The sequence below is a fragment of the Ambystoma mexicanum genome, chromosome 5p (genome assembly GCF_040938575.1).
Source record: "Ambystoma mexicanum isolate Mex_15411 chromosome 5p, UKY_AmexF1_1, whole genome shotgun sequence".
NCBI lineage: Eukaryota > Metazoa > Chordata > Amphibia > Caudata > Ambystomatidae > Ambystoma > Ambystoma mexicanum.
In genome coordinates, this window is record NC_090930.1 from 835,627,531 (window position 1) to 835,654,932 (window position 27,402).

A 27,402-nucleotide genomic window follows, 5' to 3' on the forward strand; every position below is an offset into this window, starting at 1 on the left:
GAGGGTACCCCTTTTGCGCTGAACTATTTCTTTTAAACTGGCAGAACTAAACCTGACGGTAAGGCTACCTGAAACCAACCTTGATTTGCATTTCTTTTTATCATTAATCTTTAAGAAGCACCAACACCACATTTGTTTCAAGAGTGAGGGCAAGCATAGGTTTTGACACAGACAGACTTTGGTTTTGGACTTACGAACATCAACGGCCCTTAGAGGCATCATTTGAGGGAATTACCCCATTAGAGTTAGGGCCAGTTAGGCTTTACACCAACCATACAAAATATTATAATAAAGGTTTTTCAAATGGTTACTTTTGAGTCTGTGTCTCTCTTGATACCATGCTTGTCTCACATCTCATAATCCAGCATACTATACTTGAATTGTCCTCTTTTCTTTGCTTGCAGTAACTGTGATTGGGGTATTACCAAAAGAGAAGAAACAGAAGGAGGAGAAAACTGTGGTGTTGGCACAGGCAACTTTGGGCTTGCTCCGTCTGCTGCAAGGTGAGTGCTCCCATACCAACCTTGCTTAAACAAAGGTCTCTGTTATGTGTTTCTGTTATTCTCCCTCACTATTCCTCATTCCTCATATTCAAACCACTATTACCTGAGACTTACCTTCACCATAGTCTCCGACTACCTTACATCACCTACACTGGCTCCATACTGCTGCCAGAATCAACCTTAAAATAGATACCTTGGCAAACAGATGTAGCTATGGGACTGCTCCCCTACTACAGAACTAGGAAATGTATGTACCAAGAAGTCCATTTCATTCAGCTTGTTCTTGATGTTTCTTGCCACCAAGAAGGAATTTGCTTTCTGTAGGTGGAAGGAGCATTTCAGAACAATAATCAAAAGTTTGGAATACGTTTGGAATGATCAAGTTTTTTTCTGTTTTTAGGGAGTAAAAATTGATATTGTATATGTCTCTTGGCTGTAAGGCTGGTTTTGAGTAAGTGTTGTCACAACTCGCATGACAACGTAATGTGGATAGTAATCAGAAGCCAGGGAATTTTGATCATCATATTAAGTTTTGCAGTTATTCTGATGCAATTATCATCCATATGCAAAGTATCAGAGGCATGTTCTCCTGGCCCTTGAATTACTTCATTAATGTGGCACATGAACTCCTATTGGCATGTTTTATTGTCGCATTCCTTTTATTCCATCTGTAAATATTATATCCTGTCTTTTTTTTGGCAGCCACATCAGTTATGAAAAGCAATATTTGTTTTTTTGTAATACACATGAGTGTTTTTCCAGTGGTATAAAGCAAACTTTTTTCTCTACAGAGGACTACTTTCGCTAGCTACTGTGGAAGATCCTGAGATCTTGAACTGGTTGTTAAGTTCTCTTTATAATCACATATACAATATTTCTTGTATCCTATGTGCTTGGAAAAAGAGCCGTAAAATGCATCTTGTACACAGATTTGTAAAGAAGTGCAGTGGTTGGGAAGGGGAAATTCGTTTCCAAACTCTCTTCGGAGATGGTAACTCATTAACTACGCATGCTCACAAAGTGGCTTACCTCGTTAGTCAGTTGTACACATGGAAAATAAACTGTGCACGAAAGGCAACCAGTTCCGCACTTGGAGAAAAATAATTAGAGGGAACATTGCTCGTAACACTGTCTCTAAAACGAGTATTTATAACAATCCTTGCAGCATTGTTTTGGAGTGTCTGTAGTTTCTAACACAATGATTTGGGATTACCCACATAGATTGAATTAAAGTAGTCTAGTTTGGCCCTTATAACTCTAGCATTGGTACCCAGATGCTCTTGACTCAAGTACAGACACATTTGTTTAAATAGGCAGAGATGAGAAGTACTACTGACAACCTATTTGATTTGAGAGTACCATTCGAGATGGGAATCAAATTAGATGCCTACTAGTTTTGGATAACACTGGAAGAGAGCGAGTCTACATAAAACAAAGCTTGGCAAAACAATTGATGGATATTTCAAGGATGCACAGCAGTTAAGTCTGTTTTGCTGGTACTCTATCCAATGTGCATCCAGGTTTGTATTTCAGCAAACATGTCTGATAAATCGTTATTATGCGGCAAAGGGATGGCAGCAATTTAAACAAACAATTGGGTATCATCTGCATAGTAGCGATACCCAACATCCAAATCAGAATGTAAAGCATGGACATGCTTTACATAGAGATTGGAAAAAAAACAGACAGTGCAGAGCCTTGAGGCACACCATACTTCTTCTCCAAAGGTTCAGTATGGATACCTCTCAGGATTATGCCTTACCTGTAGTGTCTTGTGAGATATCTCCGGCAAAAGATAAGGTATGTCCTTTGGGCAGCAACCTCAATCTCTGGAGGCGAGAGGGAAAGGGAGAGCCAGACTCCAAACAGGGAAAACTCCTGGATGGAGAAAAAACTCTGAAGATGGTAGGTGAAGGTCCCCAAAGTGAGGATGTAGTCCAGAGCTGGAATGCAGATGGTGGCAGCAATTAGTAAAGCAGGAGATGAGACAAGAGGAAGGCACAGAGGGGAAACAGACAGCAGAAGATGCGGAGCAACTAGGAAGAAACAAGGGAACCAAGTGAATACAAGGATCAGGAACAACACAGGATTGGAAAAGTTGGGGAGCGCCGTAGCAACTAAGGATGAGAGTTGTGGCGCACAGGCTTACTGGGCCTCAGTGTTACCAGGTCAAAAAAAAAAATACACTGAATACCCCTTGAAAACAAGCCCAACACACGCTGACTCCCAACCAAATTAGCTGAAAAAACAAGCGCACCTCTAAAACACTGTGGGCAGGTCTCAAAAGTAAGAAAAATAACAGTAACACGCATATACATAGAGAGAACACAAATATAATATGTTAGAACAAAAAGCAATTATTCAAATTGCATTTGATTTTTTTACCAATTAGTTTCTTTTTTCATTTCTTGTATGCGTGTGACATTAAAAGCACATCATTGGCTTTTTGGATACTTGTGTGTCCATCCCCGACCCCTTCACTATCTCACTTCTGCTGCATCTTTCCCTTTCCACTGCACACTGCGCTCTGAATCCCATGTCAGGGCCACACTATGCATTCTTTTCGGAGACGCTTCAATGCTGCCAGACCACTACATTCTTGAATGGCGCAGTAGAAAATAAAAACTTAAAACACTAACACAGCATAAGATAACATGGCAAGAACATTGTGCATGCACAAAAAAAGTCCTTTCAGTCTTTCTACAAATGCAAATTGTGCATATTTCTAAGTCGTATGAGCACTTTGCTTCCTAGTATTGAAAACGCTTTTGCCTCACCTACAGAGTATGGGTGTAGAGAGAAAACATTTGCCAATGAGTACGTGCAGAAAAAGATGTGAAATTTTGATTGGGTAAATGGGCACAGTCGCTCGCTCGCAGCTTTTTGCAGACCCAAGCTGCATGAGGTACAACACATCAGGACGCATTACTGTACTTGCTCATATATTTTGCGCACCACTGCCCAGGGTTCAGCACGCTGCTTGTTACTGAAAGGACAGGGTCCAGTGTTGTCTCAAATGGCTTTGAAAGAGACCGCTTAATCTGCAGAGCCCGAGGCCTGGGTGTTCATGAAATATAGCAGCAGGGCCAGAAGTGAAGAAGCCAACATTAAGCCAAGCCGACGTTAACTCCTATTTCAAGCATGTTCTAAATGCTTGAAATAGGAGTTAACTTCCCCATGCCTTATCGTTGTGTTTATTTCATTTTAACGTATTCTGCTGGTTGCGTTTTTTGTCCACGTACTTACCCTATTAACTGAACAAGCGCAAGAATACGTGCTTAATAGAGGTAATAATCGGACAAAAGCTGCAACAAGCGACCTGCAAAAACTATGAGCGACTTTGGGCAAAAAGAAGCCCGAAGTCGCTTATAACAAGCGTACCTGGCAATACTGCTGGAGCTGCAGGTTCTTGTGGCCGTGATTTCTCCAGTGCTGGCGGCTCCAGCGGCCATCTTTGCATGGGCTTGTGCACAGGCTTTCAATATCATCCACACTTATATAACAAGACTGGGCAGAAAGAAAGGTCTCTAACCATCATAAGGCCCAACTTGCCACAGAGCCCAGTCTTTAGAGTAGAACTTAATGGTCAGGTCAAGGATATCAAAGGGGGCTGACAGATCCAGCATAATCAGAAGAGTGGTCACATGGCTTTCTAAATTCCTCAGCAAATGTTCACACGCATCTAGCAGTTCGGTTGTGATCCCTCTGTGGGATATGAAACCTGACTCCCATTCCTCGAGAATAGCATTCTGCAGTTGTTGCAGATGAGTTGTAAACACCTTAATGATAAAGGGGGTATTGGGGATTGGTCTTTAATTACCAGGCTGATAGGGTGTAATGGGGCCTATTTCAGCAGCAGTATAATCCAGCTGCGCTTTAAAGCAGAGGGAAAACTACCTGTTATAAGAGGGCAACTAAGCCTTGTTGCCAAAAAAGCAAGATTGCATCAATAATGGTTTTAAATGTGTGTTGGAGGAGTATTAGTTGGCCTATGCCAGAGTGGGGGGTATCGACTCCTGCATTGTTATACATTATGATTTATGTCTTCAGGTAATTGTTGAATTAGGTACAAATGCAATTAATTGTATGCCATAGCTTAGGCGTGAGTTTGATTTGTGTAGGCAGTGGAGTGGGTCGGGATGGGGTAATGTAGGCAGCATTAGTTACATTTTTCTTCTTCATTTGTTGATCTCAATTCAACATATGAATCAGCCCACATTACAGGTCCAGCGGTAACTGTGCTAGAAAAAACGGAAGGTAGCCGCCGGACCTGCAATGAATTACCGCTGCCTAACTTGCCGCAATCACTGGGGCATTACAGCCCCAGTGGTCCGGTAAATCAGGCGGCAGTAATGGTCAGTCCCCATTCCCACTGAATCAGCAGCACTGTGTACTAACAGTGCCAGTGTTTCAGTAAAAGTCTGTGGGCGGGTCCCGTTCCGCCCGCCAGGGCGGACCTGGCAGGCAGAAAGGCAACCCGCCCACAGACTTGTACTTTGAATCAACGGTCCCGTTAAGCATACCCGCACTGTTGTTTCCAGACCGGCAAAGTTGTAATGAGGGCCGGCAAATTAATCTGTGTTAATTAAATGTGTTGGTATAATGAATTAAAATACACATTTCTAAAAAAAACGTAAATGCAGTGATATTATTGACCAACAAGACCATTCGTTGCACTTGCAAATAGCATGGGATTTTCCATATGAAAAGGCAGAGCCAAACATTAGACCATGCCAAGATCAGGCCTTCATTGACTGGCCTACACCTACTGGAATGCTAAATGCTTTAAGTGCTCCACTTTAAAAAATAATACACACTTGAGTACATATGTGTAGAAAGAAGAGTTTTTCCTGGTTATCTTGCTTAGGTAGGTCAAAGAATAGTTCTAACACAGTGGTAATTGTGATACAGTTTTTGCTTTTATTTGTACTGGTGCTCATTTGTTTTATCATTCAGTTGGATTTGCATTTGATACATTTAGGGATAACTGTGTCCCTGGTTTGTCAGCTGACACGTGTTTCAACCCGTGGGTCTTTATCACGGCTGAGGTGCATTCAAAAATCATGTGAAGTGCGTGGTTTGTGACAATTTAGTGACATATATAATTAATTTGGTGCACAGTGGGTGGTGTTTGTGAGAGGTGGAGTGTTAAGCAAGTAAAACAAGGTAATTTGGCACATATGTTTAAAGCAATGGCAATGCATTTTGCGCAGAGGGAGAGAGAAGAAATACAGATGAAAAGTTAGCAGGTAAGTGGTTAGAGGTAGTTCAGGTTGGGAAATTGGAGGAGGGATGCCTCTTACCTATTGTGTACAGTCTTTAGCCCCCTGTGGGGTCCTGGTCCGTGGTGATGGGTGGCTGTCCTGTTGAGACAGTGGCTCCTGTTGGGCCCTATAAAGCAAGTAGGTTGATGTTAGCTCAGGTGTGGTGTCTGTTGCCATTTACAAGGTTAATAGAGTCCCCATTTTGGGCACCCTTTGTGATCAGTTGCGGGATAACTGGTGCATGGGGGAGTGCACCCAGCTGGTTGGTGAAGCTCTGTGAGTGTCATGGGCAGTGGCATGACTGAATTTATGGGGTGAATGCTATGGGCTCGGGGATCCGAGTTACAATAGAGTTGGGCTAAATGAGAGGGATAGCTCTGTGCGAGCGGGCGCTGGGGTCTGCCCGGGATGGAGGGGTAGGCTCTGTATAGCGCTATGAGGGGTATTGGTACCCTCGTGGGGGTACTCTGACCATGCAGTGCAAGCAGGCCGGTGCGCCAGCTCTGTTGTGTGGATGCGTAGGATGGTGGCGCTGTAGGCAGGGCAGCGTATGATGAGCCGTGCTGGGCCGGTGGGCGAGGAGGAGCGCTCCGACCCGTCCGTGTTAGTTGAACACGCGGACCGAGTCCGGGCGCCGCCCGAGTATGGGTCGGGGTGCTGTCTGCTCAGGGGAAGACTTACTTGTTGAGCTGGTCTGCGTGCAGTTGCAATGAGGCTCCTGTGAGGTGAACCTCCCTTAAATCCCTGCTCATGTGTGCCGAGTCACCTTTGCGGTCACGGCGCATGTGCAGGGGAGTAGTGTATGCGGTCGAGTTAATGCGCATGTCATGGATGGGAAGTGGTTCTCCTTAACGCATGTTTGCAGGGGTTGGTTGTGTTACGCGAGTTGGTACAACAGTTGGTGTACTGTTATTATGTATGCCCACAATGGTTGTGTGGTACTCCTGTCGCTTATGCAAGGAGAGGATGTCCTGTGGGGAATCTGAGGTGCCGGTGGGCTAGGGGAGGGGCCGGAAGGAATACCGTGATGGGGTGCGCACGATGGGCGTGTCAGATGTTCCTTGAATTGTAGGGGGTGGCTGTGTGGCGGCAAATCCAGGTGGACATGGGGAACCGTGACAATGTGTCACGAGACGCTATGGGCGAATGCTGATTATGTGTTCTGTCAGGCTCGTGAGGACTGTAGGTTAAGGTGTGTCCACATATGGTGGATGACCCTGATAATGAGGCATTAACCAGAGTGGTTAGTGTGCTGGTATGAGGAACCTCCTAGCGTATTGGAGGTACCAGTGTCCTGCTGTTGGGGTAAACAGTAGGTGCTGTTGAGGCTGCTCGGAGCCGGATTATAACGAAGACTGGATGGTCCTGTGGACAGTGGTGTCCCCATATCTGCGGTCGGTGGGGCCTGCTGTGTTGTCCTGGCAAGCTGGTGGTCAGGGTATTACCCAAATTGTTCGTTTACAATTGTTCGAATTAACATTAAACGAAGTTACAATCCCAGAAAACTTTGGGACAGAAGAACGACAAAATCTAATCATGAATCTGTCACGTAAGGAACTCACAACCGTAGAGACAAAAGTACTTAACAAGGGACTCTCCTTTTCACCATCAAGCAACAATAACTTAGTGGACATTCAAATTGATCTTTTCAAATTCACACGACGTCTTAAACTGACTACATTCTTTGCTACAAAATGTACAGTTTACAAACCCCGAGAAATCGCACCAGAACTCAGCATATTCACTATACGTGATCTGGAGGACATTCATCTCCTCAGTACACTAGAAGAAGACCTCAAAAGCAAACAAGAATGCATGCAAGAACTCGGGATCCGGAATGTAGCTATGAGCATTCCGGAACTCAGAAGCAAATCCAAATTCACTCCACAATTATTTGCGGAGAACTATATAGATACATTCCAACAAGCAGTCATCAATGACCTACACAGATTGGAGGACCATCCGACAAGTAACAAAGACAACCTCTCGAAAGAAGAACAAACCGTACTCAAGAACCTACGGGAAGAGACGAGTATCATAATCAAGGAGACCGACAAAGGTGGCAACATCGTAATAATGGAGAAAACGGACTACTTAAAAATGGCAAAAAAAACACCTTGAAACACCGGGCAACTATGAAAAACTTGACACTAATCCACAGGCAAGAATCCTGAAGGAAAGCCAAGAACTCCTCAAGCATTACCAAACAGAAGGGCTGATAACAGATGAAGAATATGATTACCTGAGAACGGATCACCCGATCATGCCAACCCTCTAGTTCCTGCCCAAAATTCATAAATCCTTTGATACAGTTCCGGAAGGCAGACCGATCATGAGCGGAATAGGAGGAATAACCGAGACACTAGCCAGATATATCAACAATGTGATACAACCACTAGTCACCAAGATACCAACGTATCCCAGGGACACTATGCACACCTTGGCAATACTGTCAAAGATAGAATGGCAACCCAACTTCATAATGGCCACATTAGATGTAAAGGCCCTGTACACATCCATCAATCACGAATTGGCTATAACCAGCCTGGGATATCTTCTGAAACAAGAATCAGCATCACATCTAGAACAAGTGGAGAGGACGAAGGCTTTTCTTAAATTCTCATTGACAAACAACATATTCATCTTCAACGGAGAATTTTATAAACAAACTAAGGGGATCGCGATGGGAGCCAGCTATGTTCCAGCCCTAGCGAACTGCTTCATGCATTCGTATGAACAAGAACATGCCATGTGAGAAATTAAGTTCACCAGCTACATAGACAATGTCATCCTCATATGGAGAGGAACCCAAGAAGAACTAACCCAATATGTGGACTACCTGAACCTAAACAACTATGGTATTGAGCTAACCAGCCACATCAGCACAGACCAAATCGATTTTCTGGACCTAAGGATTACAATTGAGGACAACAAAATAACAACCAAACCCTTCCGCAAACCAACTGAGGTAAACTCAACCTTACATGCAAAAAGTTGTCACAGGAAAAGCGTCATTCAGAACATCCCAAAAGGGGAATATATCCGCGCCAGAAGAAACTGCAACACCCTAAAACTCTTTACAGAAGAATGTGATCTTCTGGACCAAAGATTCAAATGCTGAGGCTACTCCGAGAAGTACCTCACGGAAGCCAGGAACCAAGCCACAACCATTGAAAGAGAAACACTACTCTCGCCCAAAACTAAGAAGAAAGATGCGAAACCAACTATCAGATTTGTAACCAGATATAATAAGGATAGTCAAGCAACCAAAAAAATCCTAGCCAAACACTGGGTCCTATTACTTATAGTTGAACACATCAAACCCAGCCTAGAAGCATACCCAAATATGTCTTTCAGCAGAGCACCGACACTAAAAAAACCTACTCAGCCCATCCTTTCTATCCGAGAAAAACATCTCGGCACAAGACTGGCTAAGCAAACAAACACCAATTGGCTTCACTAAATGTGGAACCTGCTCAATGTGCAAATAGGCCACCCAAACTAAACGTGCCAAATGTACAGGCTGCCCACCATTCAAAATCATGGAGCACCTCAATTGTAAAAGCAAATATGTAATCTATGCACTAATTTGTGTATGTCACAAGATTTACATAGGAAGCACCATCCGGGAAGTACGAACTTGGATAAGGGAACACATGAACAGCATCCACTCACAAGACCCGAAGCTGCCTTTAGCCAACCACTGGCAGAAGAACCATCAGATGGACGACAAAAGCCTGATAAGATATATCGGACTAAAAACCGTGAGGTTGGGAGCCAAACGAGGAGACAGAATAAAAAGACGCAAGATTGATCTGCCATTTCAGATGTGTCAAGAATGGCCTAAACAAGGATCATGATTTTAATGTATTTTTGTAAACCTCCTCCTTCTCGACACTACAACCTACTTGCCGCCCAACACCCAACCGCAGCCCGTGCCACCCATCAGGACTGCCTTGACCACCTTGTCACAATGGGCGTAGTGACGGTAACAGACAATGGTCCTAGTACAGTAAGGGCTATCCCCCCACACTTCTGACCACCAGCTTGCCAGGACAACACAGCAGGCCCCACCGACCGCAGATATGGGGACACCACTGTCCACAGGGCCATCCAGCCTATGTTATAATCCGGCTCCCAGCAGCCTCAACAGCACCTACTGTTTACCCCAACAGCAGGACACTGGTACCTCCAATACGCTAGGAGGTTCCTCATACCAGCACACTAACCACTCTGGTTAATGCCTCATTATCAGGTTCATCCACCATATGTGGACACACCTTAACCTACAGTCCTCACGAGCCTGACTGAACACTTAATCAGCATTCGCCCATAGCGTCTCGTGACACATTGTCACGGTTCCCCATGTCCACCTGGATTTGCCGCCACACGGCCACCCCCTACAATTCAAGGAACATCTGACACGCCCATCGCGCGCACCCCATCCCGGGATTACTTCCGGCCCTCCCTTAGCCCACCGGCACCTCAGATTCCCCACAGGACATCCTCTCCTCGCATAAGCGACAGGAGTACCACACAACCATTGTGGACATACATAATAACAGTACACCAACTGTTGTACCAACACGCGTAACACAACCAACCCCCGCACACATGCGTTAAGGAGAACCACTTCCCATTCATGACATGCGCATTAACTCGAGCGCAGACACTACACCCCTGCACATGCGCCGTGACCGCACAGGTGACTCGGCACACATGAGCAGGGATTTAAGGGAGGTTCACCTCCCAGGCACCTCACAGGAGCCGCATCACAACTGCACGCAGACCAGCTCAACAAGTAAGTCGTCCCCTGAGCAGACAGCACCCCGACCCATACTCGGGCAGTGCCCGGACTCGGTCTGCGTGTTCAACTAACACGGACGGGTCGGAGCGCTACTCCTCGCCCAGCGGCCCAGCACGGCTCATCATACGCTGCCCTGCCTACAGCGCCACCTTCCTACTCATCCATACAACAGAGCTGGCGCACCGGCCTGCTTGCACTGCATGGTCAGAGTACCCCCACGGGTACCAATACCCCTCATAGCGCTATACAGAGCCTACCCCTCCATCCCGGGTAGACGCCAGCGCCCGCTCGCACAGAGCTATCCCTCTCATTTAGCCCAACTCTACTGTAACTCGGAGCCCCGAGCCCATAGCATTCACCCCAAAAATTCAGTCATGCCATTGCCCATGACACTCACGGAGCTTCACCAACCAGCTGGGTGCACTCCCCCAATCACCAGTTATCCCACAACTGATCACAAGGGGTGCCCAAAATGGGGACTCCATTAACCTTGTACATGGCAACAGACACCACGCTTGAGCTAACATCAACCTACTTGCTTTATAGGGCCCAACAGGAGCCACTGTCTCAACAGGACAGCCACCCATCACCACGGACAAGGACCCCACAGGGGGCTAAAGACTGTACACAATAGGTAAGAGGCATCCCTCCTCCAATTTCCCAACCTGAACTACCTCTAACCACTTACCTGCTAACTTTTCATCTGTATTTCTTCTCTCTCCCTCTGCGCAAAATGCATTGCCATTGCTTTAAACATATGTGCCAAATTACCTTGTTTTACTTGCTTAACACTCCACCTCTCACAAACACCACCCACTGTGCACCAAATTAATTATATATGTCTCTAAATTGTCACAAACCACGCACTTCACATGATTTTGAATGCACCTCAGCCTTGATAAAGACCCACGGGTCGAAACACGTGTCGGCTGACAAACCAGGGACACAGTTATCCCTAAATGTATCAAAAGCATAACCAACTGAATGATAAAACAACTGAGCCCCAGTACAAATAAAGCGAAAACTGTATTTCAATTACCACTGTGTTAGAACTATTCTTTGAACTACCTAAGCAAGATAACCAGGAAAAACTCTTTCTTTCTACTCAAACAATTGGGGTACTGGCTAAACCCCTACAGTTCCTGTGATCTTGCAACAATTGAACCTATTAGTAAGCTTGGAAAACAGAGCTCAGCAAAGGTTGTTTCCACACCCAGAGCCAACCATGATTCTATGAGTACATATGTGCCTTGAGATTGTGTGTTCATACCAGGTGTTTTTTCCTCTGTCTTTAGGTTTTCCTGCTTCTTTTATGTAATGGAACTCATATTTTTGAGATTTCTAAAGTGCAAACTGGTAAAGCCTCAGGCTCTAACAGCATTCCCAGCTCCGATAGCTCCAACTTAATGTAATGATCTTCCAGCTGGTGTTTAGGATCTACACATAGTAATATTTTGGTGATAAAAGCCATGCCCCTAATTGCAGACTGAACCATTTTCTTTGTCTTGCAGGGGAGACCAATTTTCAGCTGGTGGTGCCATTGCACAGTATTCCCTCCTCTCCTCTGGACATCTCACGCCCAGATAAGGTGAAAATAATTGGTGTGTTAATGCATCCTGTCAATTTTTGGATACTAGCAACATCTGTTTAGGTCATTGGGGGTATACGTCCTGGTTGTGCATGTGTGAACATTATTTGTAAAGTGTTTCATATGGACAACACCACCCATTCTAAGAACCCAAATCTACAGCAAAGTTAACCATTCCACAGGCATGGAACATTACCTGATTAGAACAACAAGGTGTTGAAACTGTAAACCAAGACTCAGTCTAGGAATCCTAATTTCAGATCACACTGCAACTGATGGTAAATCTTGTTAAGAATAACATTGTGTGTTGTAAATTGAGCTCAATTTGACCATTGTATGCTATATCAAATATTGTTTCAAAGGTTTCTGGCTTCCATTTTTGTCCCCTTTCTTTGTTATCAGTGTTTTATCTGTTTTGATCCTCTTTGCCCTCATCAGTAGTTGCAAAGATCCAGTGTGGTAGATCATTCATCTTGCACAATATGTAACAAGAACAAAACTATCTTGTCTTTGAGGCATATGTAACCCACCCAATTCGTGATCCATCACTGCTTGGTTGCCTTGAGTGACTAGTGCCAGCAGAAGCTCTAGGACATGGATCTGCCATGTTTATCTCTGCAGATCTTTTGAACCACAACTCTCATCGGCCCTAGACAAAATCGTGAATGATGAGTGATCATGGGAGCTGTAGTCCAAAATGTCTAGAGAAGCACAGATTGCAGAGCCCTGCTCTCTGAGAGTGTGATAGATTCATGTCGGTTTGATCACTGTCATGGGTGTCTGGGACCTGCTCAATGTTGTGCTAATGTATCCATGATAACAGTAGAAGGAACAACAATGTGGCCAGTGCACTGACAGAGAGAGCAACCCATGGGGATGGTGGTATATAGCAGGTTACACAAGGGCAGTTGGTGTGCAGTATGCACTATAAGTGTGAAGCAAACTATACATTAAACAAGCTGACTATACATACAACATCATAAGGTTGTTTGTGGTGACTGAACACCAGCAGTGTTCTCAAAAGTTCAGTGAAAAAGCCCTCAGAGTTCATCAGTTTTATGCCTTCGTAACAGGGAATTGATATAGTACACACCATGTCTTTGACAAAAAGAATCACAGGTGGTGCATAACAATAGTTTACCCTGACGAAGTAGGTACCCATGATCATGCACAGAGCAGCAGATGTGCATGCTCACCCTCATATAGATGTGCTCGACATGCCATGAACAGCGAAAGGGACCAGGTTTAAGAGTTTCAGCCTTCATCTTTAAAAGTAGAATATAAGCATTGATTTGGTAAAACCCATCAGTTTCAGTTTAAGGTTTATTTCGGAATTCATTATTCAGTAAAACACACAACAATATAATATATCATATCAAATAGCAATTTAAAAATCACTCAGTATCATTATAACAATTCAGCAATAAAAGATGTATTCTGATATTCAAGGCCTGTCTAGGGCAAGTCGATAGAGACCTTCCCACCAATTAGGTTTCTGCTCTCAAAAGATAACACAGTACAGGACCACATTGATAAAAACCAGTCTCAAGTAAAATCAAAATCAGTTGTCTTGCTCTTATTTGCGAGTAAACTGGGCAAAATTGTGTATCTATATTGTACTGTAAATGTAGCTGGGTATTTTTTTGAATGTGTGGGCGAGCACACATCAAACAAATCAAACAAAGCAGTGGATTGGAACTGATTGATGAGAGCTGACATCAGGGCATACAGTGAACATGCGTTGTATACATTGATTACAATGGTCAAGGCATTAGAAACATTTGCAGCTCAAATGTTCATACTTTCCAACGTTCCCATGAAACTCATTGGGCCTCATTACGAGGCCTGCGGTAAGGGGTTACCGGCACCGGTAAGGATGCCGGTGCTGTTAACCCCTTACCGCCGTATTCCGATGCCCTATTTGCGGGCCCATTATTAGCTCCTTCCCCATTCCCATTGAGCTCTATGGGGGCTTGAATGGGAATGGGGAATGGTTTTCTGAATGGGGACTTACCGGGTCCTCCAAGGTTGGAATGACCCGGTAAGTCCCCATCCTGAGAACCCGGACCCGGACACGACTTTGGAGGCAGCCATGGTGCTTATAGCACCATGGCTGCCTCCAAACTCTGTAATGACCCCCATTGTCTATACTCCATCATATCCTTAGTGCTAAGCGTATGTTAGTAGAATATAATTGGAGCAAACAGTCCAACAGAATCCCAAAACATCACCTCCCATGGGATGCCATATTGTTTCTCACACCTCCCGAAAACTATTTGCAATTAATAAATTAACATTTGTGCTGACCGCTGGGACTTTAATATTCTGCCATTTGTCAGCACCATTTGCAGAAGGAACATAAGACATCCTGCTTCTGGTGGGAAGGGAGACATTCACACAGCACCTGCAAAATAACGGCCTTCACAGACCTTGTGTTGGATACTCTGAAGGCTGGCCACCTCACAGGGACGTCTGATTGGCCCTCCCAAGCATGCCATTCTGTGCAGCTTACTCTTTCCATATCCACCTGCCGAAAGGTACTTGTGGCTATGTGAAGGCTTTCTCTTGCTCAGGTCCACGCCCCCTCTACCCCCGAGTGCCCATGGGATTGGCTTTCCACCCTGTCATTACCCAGTGCTGTCTCAGCTGCTTCAGCCTTCCCATGCCACGCAACCTGAGCTTTGTCTCCCTCCTCCCGAATCCGTGATGGGTTGATTATGTGTTCAGGGCAGGTTTCCAAAGCGAGGCCCAACCTGGCGGTCTCCCTGCTGAGTGAGTTTACCCAGGATTTTCCCTATCTCATAGTGATATACATTGGCTCCCTGGGCCAATGACAGACACAGTGCAACCCTGCCCCCATATGTCCCTGCGAGGCCTTCATTTATGGTGTAACTACAGTTCATTTGTGTGCCCATGTTTGTCCCCCCTAGAAGGTACCCATCCCTCCTTGCTTACTCCCGCAGGTGGTAGGTACACCCCTCTGTCTAGTGTTGGAGTAGCAACTTTAATACATTCCCCCTTTGATTGGTCTTTTGATCGACATCTCCTTCCCACTCATTTCCTTACCCCTTTCCTTACCCCATACCCATGTGATCCTGTTTATGCCCCATGCTCTTTGTACCCGCCTAGGTGTTCACCAAACACTAATATCTTTTTCACATCTCTGAGCATTCGGCCCAAAGTGCCTTGTAGTTTTCTAAATCACGTGGTGGAGCTGCAAAAATCTCTCTACATCATTCTCACTGTCATTCATGCTTGGAGGCTCCTCTTCTAACTCTTCTCCATGCTCCATTTTATTTGCTGGTAATATGTAACCTGCATTTCTTTGGTGGCACTGGCACTGCCCGATGACTAACAAGGATGGCAGTAAGCATCACGATGAGCATAGGTACAGTTATTTTGAATACCGCTGCCAGCCATTCTGGAACCCTTGCAAATAATGTATGCAGGTGTTTGATGTGGTATCGAGCGTCTCTCATCATCCTTTCATGTATTGTTTGTATCTCATCGACCGCTTCTGTGTGTGTCCCATTGGCTGTGTCATATTCCGGGGTTGCTGTGCAGCATGCACTTCCAATCTTGTGGCACCTGCAGCCCTCCATTGAAGTCATAAGGTCAAACATGTAACGATTTTATAGGGCCATCAATCATAGGGCTCAGAGCTCTTCTTGCACTGCATTCAGTCTTTTTTCAGTCGCATTAGCCAATTGGAGCAGTTCGTAACGTGTCATTTGAAGTCATTTTGTGCTGATGGTCATTTGCACCCCGGGAAGCAGTAGCTAGCTAAAGAACACTGGCGCCTTATTAAAGAGTCGCAAATGTGGTGGAATTGCATCCAGGCTCTCGGTGGATTCTGCTGAGACGTAATGACTTGCTCACTTCCTCCTCGTTATCTTTGTTGTTCACTTTGCATTTCAATTGCCCTTTTGTTTTATGCTTCAGTGTCTGAGTGGGTTACGGAAGCCGGAAAAACCCAGTTAATGGACAAGAACAGACACCCAAGAGAGCCTGCTCAGTTTAATAAATCAGGGGGGCAGAAGGCTAAGGAGAGCCAGAAAAAATTAAGTAACTCTTTGGCACACTGCAAAAACTGGGAACCTGGAGGGTTGAACTATTGAATTCGAAATTAAGAAACAATTGAAGGACTGAAACCAAGTTGCTGGATTTGTTCTAAGAGACTAAGTTCTCCCTTTAAGGAACTTGAAACTTTTGATTGGTACAAAGACTTAAAGATGGTTATGAGGAATATGAAGAGAGAACTGAAAACTTTATTGTGATCTAACATTGAAGTACCATTGAACTGATGAACACTACTTACAGAACAACCCAAGTCTGATTTGCCCAACAGAAGCCAGAGTGGAAAGGCTAGGGCCCTGGCCAACCTTTATGTTCTATTTTTCTAAAAGCAGTGGGGCCAGTTAGTGGTTAGGTGTCGGACTAAGGACTATTTAGATTTTTAATGACTGACAAGCACCGGTAGATTAAATTCTTAGGTAGGAAAAACCCATCATAGAAATAGGGATAGATAGGCATTTTTTCCTTTACTTAAAGAAACATCTTTGAAAATGTTGAACTGTAGTCCGATTCCTTCTTCTGGTTCGGCACACTAAGCAACAAGTCTATCGGCTAACCTTTACCCATTTGCTACATTATTTTTCAAAACAAATCTCCCAGCTTTGCTTCAATGAACATGTGGTCACATTATCAGTATTGTTATTAAAACATAGTAGAAGAAGAGCACAAGAAGTCAGAAATATATGCAATTTTTTGTTAAAGAAGCAAAAGTACTAGCTTTTTAAAAAATCTTTTAGCAAAAGCCAATCTTGTTCATACATAAGCAAGAGATAGCAACAAGATTGCCTTCAGTTCGTATGTAAACAACACGATCTTCTACTGTTCCTACTGATTACATGAATGAGATTGTTATTTGTTCGAATTTGATTGGCTAAGACGGAACAGAGGTGGCACTTAGCCTTTAAAAGCCTTCTGTGTCAGACAGTAGGAAGGAGATCCTGAAATGTCATCAAAGGCTGCAAAAGACTGAATCATGCATGAAGGGGCGAGTGCCTGGTGGACACTGCTGACCCACAGGATCTTGATATGCTTGAGTAAGGAAGCTAGCACAAACTTTGATGACGGAGCCAAAATGGGAATTCTAGTCTTTGGGCTTATAAATTGTCACCGTGCCACTTTTTCCAAATTCTGATTTTTAATGTTTGCTTCAATAATTTGGAGACAGAGCTAAAATACAAAGCTAAACTGTGTTGAAAACAAGCAGCAAACACCTTTTAAAATGCCTTCACCCTAAGACAATAAACTGCTTATGGGGAAAAAAATTGGCTTTTTTTTTTTTTTAACTCTTTCAATATTTGAGGGGCTGAAATAAGACATTTCTATATTTTTGATCCATGGCTGTAGATCTCTTTTAGGTTGTTCTTAAGTACATGGCCTTAAACGCCATGGACTTTTTGTCAGAGTGTTTAACCCATTCCACCTAATGGGATATGCAGAGGTTGTTCTGTATAATACTGCCTGTCCTCTGGTTTGCCAATCCACAGCATCATAATTGTGAGTATGATTTTATGTTTTTCTAGGCCACAATGTCACCATACACATTGGTTGTTGGTAGTTGCAATGTTTTGGAACTACATGGGTATCTATTGAACTACTGTATTGCTAATACTGGAACTGTATATTGTTTGATTGTTCTATTTTTAATGCACATATAGTATCTCTAAAAGAGAATAAATATACACACATTCTAAACAACGGAATGATAGCATTATTAATGAGTTACTGTTCATAAGTATAAATCACACATTTGCAAGTGCAAACACTTTTTGGGTTAGTGATGAAACTGTGTAGGGAAGATATTGATAGCACCTAATGTTTATCATACACACTGGGTAATAAGAATTGATACGTAAATTCATACAGATGGTAGTCCCACAGCAATATTGTTGTCAAGTAGTAAGCCTGTCAGGAGCTCAGGGATAGTAGTTTCTCTTAAACTAAAGTGCAGAGATCTAACTTTCTCCAGAGTATTGATTCAAGTGCAACTATATTGTCTGCGGCAAAACCTGCCACAGCCCCAGGTGGGCATTTAGACTGCCTTTGTATTGGAGAGCCTTTGGCATCTGATGTAAATCACGACAGTGGGGCTCATTATGAGTGTGCCGGTCCAGAAATAATTCTGGTAATTCCGGCTCTGGCATTTTATTTGGATCAGTACACTTTAAATTTGCCGGTGGGGCCAGGGATCTCCCAGCAGGCTTCACCTGTCGGGAGTTCAGGCCCCTACCAGCAAATAAATGCCTGAATCACTGGCATCGTTACTAATGGTGCCAGTGATTCGGGAAATCCCATCCCATGGAGGTCCTATTGGACTTCATGGCAATGGGAACTTCCTGGCACTCCACCACATGTAATATTCTGGTAATACTGGGATATTGGGCATCAGAGACGGTAAGGCCGGTATACCGTAGAAATTACTGGCCTCATACCGGGAAACTGTTAATGAGGCCCATGGTCACAGGTTACGCGGCACAAAGGACACTTTCATTTAAACCCCTTTTGACTGTGTGAAGCATGCTCATTGGAGCAGTCATTGAAATCACTGATGGCTGGATGAAGGATTGCTTTGGATTTTGCTGTGCTTGGGACACTTTCATTTAAAATCCCTTTTACTGTATGAATCATGCTCAAATGTGGCCTACAGGTGGGAGTTGTCATTGCAATGAACACCAACAGCTTTATGCTGTAAACTGGATTGGGTCATTCTACCTGTATCATAGATTACGTTAAGTAAAGTTCACTTTCATTTAAAACACTTAAGTGCACAAAGCACACATGAAAGTGGTAACAAGTGGGAACATAATTGCATTGAATGCTGACGGCTGTATGCTTTATTTATTTTTGATATATAAAGCGCGTGTACCATGGACCGAGGGCATCTGGGCACTGCTAATGTAGAAATAGATCTCATCCCTAGCTTAAGCAAAGAGAAATGTCTTCAGGGCTTTGCGAAAGGAAAGATGGTCAGACAGCTCATGGAGATGGACAGGAAGGGCATTCCAAATTCTTGGAGCCAGAACTGAAAAAGATCCCCCCCCCCACACGAGCCCTACGGAATCTAGAAACAGTAAACAAGACCAGAGAACCAGAATATAAGACTCTCGAATGGGAATATTGACAGAGTTTATGTTCAAGAAACGAGGGGCCCGAGTGGATGATACAAAGAATCTTGAACTCAATACACTGCTTCACTGGGAGCCAATGGAGCTGACAAAGCAGTGGCATGGTGCAAGTGAGCCTGGGAGAATTCAGTGCAAGATGAGCCGCCGAATTTTGCAGTATTTGGAGGTGATGTAGCAAAAATTCTGGTTGGCCTAAGTATATACAATTGCAAAAATCGATTGAACCCATAATGGAAGCTGTAACCACTTGGATCGAAGATGCAAATGAATAAAAGGTAGCACTTTCCTCAAAAGTTTGAGTTTAAGAAACCCTGTACTGCAGACCGAAGCAATCTGTGCCTCTCTGGAGCCTGCTGATTGATGTTTGATGCTCAGACTTTTTACTAAAGTAAAGGCTGCAGGCCAGTGGCCCAAAGAATCAGGCCAAAGGTCATGGTGGCAACAGTAAAGACAGACACAAGTGATCACAGTTCAAGGGTGTTTATTAAACTGTATGCAGATTGGAACAATGCCTAATATAAACCTAAATCTAAAATGGGAGCAAGCGTCAGCCATCAAATGAAAATAAGGCAGTACTAGTGGCGTTGTGTCAAAACAAACAGGGCCTCTACTAAGAAACCTGTTGCCGAAATAATCATGAGGCGTACTTGAGGTCCCTGGAACACAAGCTAAAAATGTGGGGGGTGTTACCAATATCTATTTAAGGCAGGGTGGCCATACTTAAAATGGTTGTGGTCCCTAAACTCCTTTATTTGTTCTGCAGTGTCCCCGTTTGGCCAGGGTGGGTCTTTTTTCAAAAGTTACAAAAGCTTTCCACTGCATTTGTATGGGGAGGGAGGGCAGTCCGACTTAATTGGTCGAAACTATGCGAAAGTTATGAATCGGGTGGTTTGACGGCTCCGGACTACCTACTGTACTACCATGCAGCGCAGGCACACTTCGCTCTATACTGGGCCACTACGGCAAAGCCGCATGCCCGTGTTCGGGCCGAGAAGTTTGCGGTAGCCCCCTCCAATATTCAGGCGATGACGTTCTCTGTGGTTAAAGGGAATATAACAGATATCGATCCTGTGGCCACTACGGTTAGAGACTGGCCGTCCCTGTTTGCCAGGGTGGGCTGTGAAACCCCTTTCTAGCCGTTCCTTTCCCTGTGGCATTACCCTCGGCTGAAGCCTTCCTTTGACTCGGCACTTCAAAAGAGGTGGGATCCTGATAAGGAAATGCGGCTTGGGGATCTATACCTTGAGGGAAAATTTGCCACGCTGCAACTAGTGCAGGAAAAACTGGGGGCCGGCCTAATCTTTACCCTGCATTATTATCGACTTAAAGCTGCATGCAAGAAACAGTGGCCCACGTTTCCTAATGCTCCGGAAACTCATCCATTTATTACCGCCACCATGTCTCCAGATGGGTTTACGGGCTCTATATCTAGCCTCTACAGGGCGGTGCAGTTCTATTCCCCTTCCAAAAACGACATGAAACGAAAGTGGGAGCAGGATTTGGGTATTGCAATAGAAGATGCTAAATGGTCTAAATATTGTCAACATACTAGATCTATATCGCTTAATGCCAACTTTCGTTTGATACAATTCAAAATACTGAACCACCTACATATTACACCACTTAAAGCGTGCAAATTTAACCCGGAACATCAGCCCATATGCCCTAAGTGTAGCTTTTGCATGGCAGATTCTATCCACATGTATTGGAACTGCCCCCCGGTCCGGGCATTCTGGGAGGAAGTTGCAGACACGGTTAGTGATATTGTGGGGTTATCCATTCCGGCAACACCTCTAAAGTATTTGCTGGGAGATATTGGCAAGGCATCTGTCAAGGTACGATCGTTTTGTAGCTATTGCAAGTGCAGTTGCTAAGAGGAACATTCTACGATGTTGGAAAGCTAAAGTCGGCCCTACTCATAAAGCCTGGCTGAAAGACTTAGTGTACGTGCAAGAAGTTGAAGAGTTATACGTTCGATCCGTGCCGTCAGTGTGCAGACCGAAAGATATCTGGGCTCTGTTAAGGGCATACCTTAGTGACTGTCAAGACAGCGAGGAGGAAACAGACTATTGAACCTGCTTAATGTTTAACCTTGCAGGCCTGCCTGCTTGTTTCTGAGTGTGGTGGTTACTTCATATGTGCAAAGCCCCAGGGCAATATGAGGTTGTTGTGTACGCTTGTTTATAACCTGTCAAAGTTGCTGTGTTTGATGTGCAACTCGTTTGGGAGGGAGGGGGGAGGGGTTTTTCTTCTTCATGTGGGTTGCCCTATTGTTGTTGTTGATAATTCACATTTTATATCCGGGAAAGTTGGAATAGACAGTGTATTATCCTGAGGGTATACCCGGATGATTTATGGGATAAGATGTCAATATGGCACATTTGATTTGAACTGTGAGCTTTATAAAGGTTGGCCACTAAGTGTACTACTGCCTTGAAATTTACGATGTAATGCTACACCTTCATCTTCTCATGCAGAGTTTCATTATTCTGGTTGGAAATGTGAATAAAAAGATGTAAAAAAAAAAAAAAAGAAACCTATTGCCAAACCTTACAACTAATATAAAAAGGGTGTGGGATAATTTTTAAGAAAAGAAAGAAGTGTTCTCAAATAATATGTCAGGATGCAGTAGCTGGGGGTCTCCTTTCCCCACGTTTTGAGCACGAGGTAAGGTGGGATCTTGGAGCAACGCACACACTCAAGCTTTTCCAGCACAAATCAACAGTTCTGTTCCAGCTTATCAGGAGCCTCAATGGCCAAGTCTCTTGTACAAAAAAGTCTCCCATGTGGTGCCGGTTCCCTCTGCAGCTGGTATCCCCTTAACACTTTTACAGTTCTTTGAACTTAGTTCAACTTCCCTCTTAGCGTCTTTCATTCACCACAGCCCGGCTCTCCCCTCGACTCACTGGCTGTGATGATCCGCTTGGTGTCAAGGCCAGCACCATGGTACCAGGAATTTCCCTCGCTCCCTCTTATCAGCATCAACATGCTCTGTGTAACGTTGACATCTGTTGCAGCACACTAGCCCCAGTGTGCTGCAACAGATGTCAACGTTACACAGAGCATGTCCTTGGTCTTATGTTTTTGCTCTGTGGAGGTTTTGTGGGTCTGTGTTGAAAAGGACAAGGCTGTGTCTCTCCTTGTCAGCCTCTCGATATTCGCTGCCTTTCTCCTCCTCTTGAACTGCTGGTCCAGGTTAGCTGTCTCGTCATGCGGTCTGCCTTGCTCGTACTGTGCTCCACCTTTTATTCCTGTGATTCAGGTTAATTGCATGACTTTGCCTGGCACCGGGGTTGGGACATGTCAGGTAAACAATCTTGGGGTTAGTCTGTTATCTTTCATAGTGCGTGAATGTGCTCTTGTCAGAAAAGGGGGGAAGTGAAGTGTCAGATTGTCCTATGGGATTGGATGGGGTAACAGTGATCTCGGAAGAGTAGCTTTTGGAGCGTTTGTGGGAACTGTAATTGTTGGTCACTTTTGACTGGGAGTTAAGGTGAAAATCAGAGGGACAGGATTGGTAGGGTTTGTGGGACAAATGCGAATAGCTGGAATCGTGAAATAAACCAGAGGGATTGTTGGAATGGTAGTATTTGATCTGAGTAGACGGGAGTGTGGGAAATAGTGACTAGAGGGGCGTGGAAAAGAATGACCGAGAGTATGCGGGTAGAGAACAGGAAAGCAGGGATTCTGAGAGAGATGGTTTTGTAAAGCAACAGGGTGTGGGATCCTAGGGGATTTGTTACATATGGAGGGGATGGTAGATTTGGGTAAGATAGATTCAACGGGAAGAAGATGGGTGAATGTACCATAGCCTACAAAGGTCTCGGGTATATCGTCCTCCTCTCCTTCTTCCCTGGTACAAAACTGCTTCTCACCTGGTGCAATTCCCCCAGCATAACCCTGTACTCCCCAACCCAGGTCAGCCTCCGTTGCTCGTCCACACCCAGGGTTGGGATCTGAGAGTGTCAGCCCTTCCCTGACCACGTGACTAAGGGATTCTCGAGGTCTGCTTGGGAGAATACCCTCAGGTTTCTCACAAGTCAGAGTTCCAGAGATTGTAATCAGCCTTTGGGACCACCATCAGAATCTCTGTCTTTTCTTCATTTATCCTCAGCCAATTATTTTTCTTTTTTACATGCAGTCCCCAATCTAAGCCAGGCATGATCTTAATTTGCCTGGGGGGGCAAGAGTCCGGGGTATTGGACTGGAAAAGCAGTTGAGTGTCATCAGTGTTACTATAAAACCGTACGCCATGCGACATAATCAGGTCCGCAAGGGGGCGAAAGTAAACATTGAAAAGAATAGGAAAAATAGAGGAGCCGTATTGGACCCCACAAGTAGTAGACCTGAATTTGGATTTAAATGGGAATAAGGAGATTGTTTGAGAGAAGCCTGACAGATAAGATGAGAACCAGGCAAGCGGAAGTCCAGTAACTACAGCTGCTTCCAGACACCCAAGAAGAATGGCATGATCGAAAGTATCGAAAACCGTGGAGAGGTTGAGTAAAATAAGAACTCCAGGATCACTGCAAGCATAGCCATATCATCCAAGATAGAAATCATAAGAGAGACTGCTCTTCTGAGAGGTCTAAAACATGTCTGAAATGCATGAAAATGGGAATTAGACTCAAGAAAATGTGAAAGCTGCAGGGTTTCATTTGATTCCATATGCTTAGCCATCATCAGCAAAAGAGAAATAGGCCAATAACTAGAGGGGTCAAGATGTGGGGGGCCACCCCCCTAATGTACAGGGATGGCTTCAGGATGTTGCTTAGTGTCATGATGTAGAGACTTACAGTAACAGAGGAGGGTAGAGTCAAAGGCTTCCCTGGCCAAAGGTGTGACAGGGGGTTAACAGGGGCTTGCAGAGAAGCTAGGTGGCTACTAGCTTGAAAGGAGATCAGTTAGGTACAAAAACAAAAAGGTTTTATTTTAACAAAAATACATATTTACAAGATTATTCATGTGCCGTAGCACAAAAACATATGCATGCTGAAGTACAATTGTAGTCTGCATACTGGTGAGTTAGTACATATAGTGACAGTCTAGTTCATGTATTGTTTGAGATCACAATACATTAACATTGTCGACACCTAGGTTGGTGTTTCTGGTTCGGTATGTTGATGGCAATGGGCAGTGGCTGGAAGTGGTGCAGCTCTGCAAAATTGTACCAAACTGTCTTCAGGACATAAGGTCGTGGTCGGACTTTATTAGATGAGATGGGCGTCATCCTATAGTTAAAAATGGAGACTGCGTTTAGTAACGTTGATCAAAAAATAGTGCTGACTAATGGAACGGCTGCAAGGAGTTCTGGACCTACCATGTATAAATGAGTAGACGCCATGGCTGTGGTCTTTGTTCGTCAGCTGCTAGTCTATGCAGCTGGGAAGGCAGTCTGCGAAGGTCAGGTGCCTGGATGTAGTTAAAAAGGAGTCAAAAGGTGATGGTGATGTTGGATTATGATCAACAAGCGGTTTGACCTATTTGCCGTGCCTATGCGGTTAGTGCAAAAGGGTCTTTAATGTTACTGGGATGGCCCGTGTCCTGGTGGCGAACAACTAAGGGGTTAAAATTAACCGGGCCAGAGTGTCCAAGGGAGAAACAAAAAAATCACAAATTGCATATTTAATGACAAGTTTATTAAGTGGCAACCCATTTGAGCTGACAAAAGGTGGGCACTATCGTGTTGCTGATCGTGCGCTTAGTCAGATGGGAGTGGGAGTAAAGTGAAAAAGAGGAGCTGTATCGCGGCCGTGATCTATCTTGTGCCGAAGAGAAAAGAAGCTGTGTCACTGCAGGCAGTTGTGCGAATGTGTGACTACGGTTTACTGTATTTATTCAGACCGAGGCAAAAGATGTGACGTGGGCACTGCGCATGTGTTAAGGGAGTAGTGTCACTGTTTGCGATGGAGTCAATGCTGTATGTCGCATTATGTTGTAAACCCAGAATGCATGGATCGATTGAATAGAGCACAACATATATTTACAACAAAGATTCTAGCATGCCTGTTGTTTGAAGGCATATTGCACAAAGATCTAAAAAACAGCACCGTCATACATATAATGTAAGGTAAAAAGCATATATCTAGCATATGTGCAACATCTATAACTAGTATGATGTTGCTGCAGCATTTGATGGAGAAAAATGTCTGGTTGAACAAGGTGGCATTTAAACAGTCGGTGCGGACCATGATGAAATAAGGGTCAAAGGAAAAAGACATGTTTGAATACATGCAAGACTTAAAACATTTACAGCCATGCATACGTGGTCCCCGTGAAGATGGGTGATCGTTTAGTTGTTGCGACAACAGTTCATACCCCTTTGACACAAGTTATAATACACGATGGACTAGCTTATTCCTCAGGGGTGTTAGAATGACCCAAAGAAGTGTGCAGAGGGTGGGACACAGCTCTATCTATTAATTCATTCAATGGAAATGTTGAGGCCCTGTCTGACAGAGTCAAGGCGGTAAATCCAAGTTTGCGGAGAGCGAGGTCTCTGTCGCCTCCGCGGAAGGGGTTGCCCACTGTTTGCAGTATTGTCCAAAAGATGTCGTTGTGGGTGTGGTTCATGGCTTTGAAATGTGCCACTAGGGGTTTGTCTTCTACTTGATTGCGTACTCAGGAACGATGCTCACAAATGCGTTGTCTGATTTCTCTCTTGGATTTGCCTACATAGATGAGGTCACAGGGGCATTTTATGATGTAGACGGACCATTTGGTTTTACAATTGGTGAAGGAATTTAGGGTCTATAGGTTTCCTTTTAATTCAATAGTTTTAAGGTTTGTCGTCAAGGCGCAGACAGAGCAATTTCCACATTTGAAATGGCCTTTCACAAGCGGAAGGTGCCATAATGTGTTTTGTGTGCTGTTGGAAGTTTCTAGTTCTGTGTAAGTGTGTAAAAGGTGGTCTTTGGGATTGCGACTGCATTTGAACTCACATCTAGGTTTCTCTGGTTTAAAAGAGTCAGTGTAAAGCTTGTCCAAGTGTTTGAGGACTACTTTTTTGATCGAATTACTCAATGGAGTGAAGGTAGTGACGCAGGTCATTTTTGTTTTGAGTTGTTCTCTTTGTCGGAGTAAGGCACACATCTCGATTGGTATTTTTTACTTGTTTTATGGCTTGACGGACGATGTGGCTAGGGTACCCTCGTTCTTTGAGGCGGGTCGACAGTTCTTTGCTTTTGGTTTCATATTCACTTAGTATGGAACAATTGCATCTGATCCGTAGAAATTGACCATAGGGAAGGTTCATCTTGATGCCTGAAGGATGAGAACTGGAATATTCAAGTAAGGTGTTCTTTGATGTTGGTTTGCTATATAAGGTAGTACTTAAGGTGTTTTGATTTTTGCAGATTTCAAGATCTAAAAAGGATATCTTGTCTTTGCTGTGATCTACGGTGAATTTTATGCAATTGTTCTATCAGTTCAGCCATTGCAGGAACAAGTGGAGATTTTCTTTGGTCCCTTTCCAGACCATGAATACGTTGTCAATATACCGTAGCCAGCAACCAATCGAGTTCTTGAAAGTGTTGTGTTCATTGTAGATTGAATTCTTTTCAAAAGCGTCCATGACCAGTTTAGCTACGTCTGGGGCAAATGTTGCCCCCATACTTGTCCCGTGGCACTGCTGGTAGAAAGTTTGTAGAAAGTTTGTTTAAAAATGGAATAATTCTCCATAAGAGCTATTCGAGTACATTCAAGAAGAAATGCTGTGGGGGTTCCACTGTTGTTCTGTCAACAAGGTAGGTTTTTAGTACTTCTAGGCACTCAATTTGAGGGATACTAGTATATAATGACTCTATGTCTAGGGTCACTAGTAAGTCTTCTTGTGCTGCTTGTATGGTGTCCAGTTTCTTTATCATGGCCGTGGTGTCCTGGATGTAAGAAGGCATTTTGCAGATCAAAGGCCTAAGGAAGTGGTCAATGTAAATGGATATAAGCTCGAGAACTGATCCTATTCCGGCCACGATTGGTCTTCCAGGTGGGTTGATTAGGTTCTTGTGGATCTTCGGGAGCAAGTAGAAAGCTGGGATGATTGGGT

At 44.2% G+C, this 27,402-nt stretch overlaps 1 protein-coding gene across 3 annotated transcripts in view; it reads left to right on the forward strand.

Annotated features, from left to right (window-relative positions):
• CFAP70 (cilia and flagella associated protein 70) overlaps positions 1-27,402 on the forward strand; it is a 1,359,754-nt gene that overhangs the window by 217,393 nt on the left and 1,114,959 nt on the right. For all 3 annotated transcript variants that reach the window (XM_069613256.1, XM_069613257.1, XM_069613258.1), the window contains exons 4-5: positions 405-503; positions 12,086-12,162. In XM_069613256.1, coding sequence (XP_069469357.1) covers positions 405-503; positions 12,086-12,162 — 176 coding nt within the window. The remainder of the gene's footprint in view (positions 1-404; positions 504-12,085; positions 12,163-27,402) is intronic.